Source organism: Cebus imitator, unplaced genomic scaffold (assembly GCF_001604975.1).
Source record: "Cebus imitator isolate Cc_AM_T3 unplaced genomic scaffold, Cebus_imitator-1.0 Scaffold321, whole genome shotgun sequence".
In the NCBI taxonomy this organism is placed as follows: domain Eukaryota; kingdom Metazoa; phylum Chordata; class Mammalia; order Primates; family Cebidae; genus Cebus; species Cebus imitator.
The window spans coordinates 1,805,442-1,807,435 of NW_016107636.1; the positions used below are offsets into that span (position 1 = coordinate 1,805,442).

The 1,994-nt window shown below is 37.1% G+C and overlaps 1 protein-coding gene across 1 annotated transcript in view; it reads left to right on the plus strand.

Annotated features, from left to right (window-relative positions):
* ZBTB11 (zinc finger and BTB domain containing 11) overlaps window positions 1-1,994 on the plus strand; it is a 33,867-nt gene that overhangs the window by 30,125 nt on the left and 1,748 nt on the right. The window contains exons 9-10 of the mRNA XM_017504338.2: window positions 1,005-1,163; window positions 1,269-1,444. Of these exons, the coding sequence (XP_017359827.1) occupies window positions 1,005-1,163; window positions 1,269-1,444 (335 nt within the window). The remainder of the gene's footprint in view (window positions 1-1,004; window positions 1,164-1,268; window positions 1,445-1,994) is intronic.

Here is a 1,994-nt window from a genome sequence, read left to right on the forward strand (position 1 = left end):
GGATGGTCTCGATCTCTTGACCTCGTGATCCACCCGCCTCGGCCTCCCACAGTGCTGGGATTACAGGCTTGAGCCACCGCGCCCGGCCAATTTTTTTTCTTTATTAAACATTTGCCTGGTCAGTATAAGCTTTTAATTAGTGTCTAGAACTCCTGGTAAGGTTGATTCTGACAGTTTGCCGATTTATCCTCTGCTTTTACGGAGAGATGGGCTTTTGGAGTTTCCTACTTGCCATATTTGTTGATGTTACTCTTAATTAGTCTTATTTTGAAACAAAGATAGTTTGTCATCAATACAGTTTCAGTTGTAAGTGAAAGAACACCCAACCAAAACAGGCTTGAATTAAGTGTAAAGTCTAGGAGTCCGAGTAGTTTAATGTAAACTGTATTCAAATTCATTAGCACTTGTTTTCTCAGAGGCACCATATGGATGATGGCAGTGGTTTCAGTCTCACATCCTCAAAGGACAGTGGCAGTGGCAGTGGCAGTAGTTTCAGCTTCACATCCTCTCAAATCCCAAATTGTCAAACTTTGTCTCTGGTAGTTCCATCAAAGCCCTGAGGGTTACCCAGTTACATCAAGTTAAATCCGTCAACCCTGAGTCAATCACTGTAAGAGAATTCTGTGCTGTGATTGACTTAGGCCCAAGTCATTGCTGTCTCCCTAGGGTCAAAGGTAAAGCCTACCCTCAACACATGGACTGAGAATTAGAGGGTTGAATAGGGATCTCAAAGTGGGGTCACTTAGGGGAGAGAAAGAATAATAAATTTCCTCTGTAATAACTGTTGAGAACATGCACGATTCTTTCTAAAACATTTCTAGTGGTCTTACAATAAAAAGAACCTAAAACCCTGTAGCCTTTATGAAAGATTGGAAAATTAGGGAATTCTTTTAGGTTGAGATCATCTTTTGGAGTTCTAAAAAACTAAAAATAGTTACTGAGTTCTTGGAAATTTGTTTTAAAGGAATAAGATTATACAATTGGGTAACTGAATTTTATTGCAGATGTGAAAAAAGTTTCTTTGAAGCTAGAGATCTTCGCCAGCACATGAACAAACATCTTGGTGTGAAGCCATTCCAGTGCCAATTTTGTGACAAGTGCTATAGTTGGAAGAAAGATTGGTATTCCCATGTGAAGTCTCATTCTGTCACTGAGCCTTATAGGTGGGTAAATTTGAGAAGGAGCTGAACTTGTTACGTGTATGTTCTCTGATTGTTATGGCTGCTGCTGCTTTGGACAAAATAATTTGGTCTTTTCCCCTATTTTAGGTGTAATATATGTGGCAAAGAATTTTATGAAAAAGCTTTGTTCAGAAGGCATGTAAAGAAAGCTACCCATGGGAAAAAAGGAAGAGCAAAGCAAAACCTGGAACGGGTGTGTGAGAAATGTGGAAGAAAATTCACTCAGCTAAGAGAGTATAGGAGACACATGAACAACCATGAAGGTATCTATGCTTTGTGTTATATGTATCTAAATAGAGTAAAAGCCAATCCAGTAGTGATTCTCCTTTTGCCAGCTGTTTCACCTTCCTTGGTAAGAGATTAATTTTATATTTTTATTCATATGACAGAGGTGATCCTCAACCTGAGTACCTATTATTGTGTATACAAACAGATTCCTATTTTAGTGAACTTAATTCCATATCAACATTGTTAGGCTAAACTAAACTATTTGAAGTCTCTTTTTTATTATCCTAGGGTTTTAGGATTGCTGTTTAGCAATGAAGGAATAAATGAGATCATGCATAGAAACTGAAATTTGTCTCAATCACATCTGTCCATAGGAAGATCTTTAGAGAGATTTATAGTTTAGAATCTTGTTTATTCTAAGGAAAACCATTAGGGCCTAAATAAAACATTGCCATAGTCAAGATAGAAAGGCTTATCTATTGTACTTTTTAATAAAAGGAAATTTGGCAGGCAGTTTAAATGTATTTCGGTACTTGAACCTCACTACACGTGCTTTTTTTTTTTTTTTTTTTTTTTTTTTTTTTT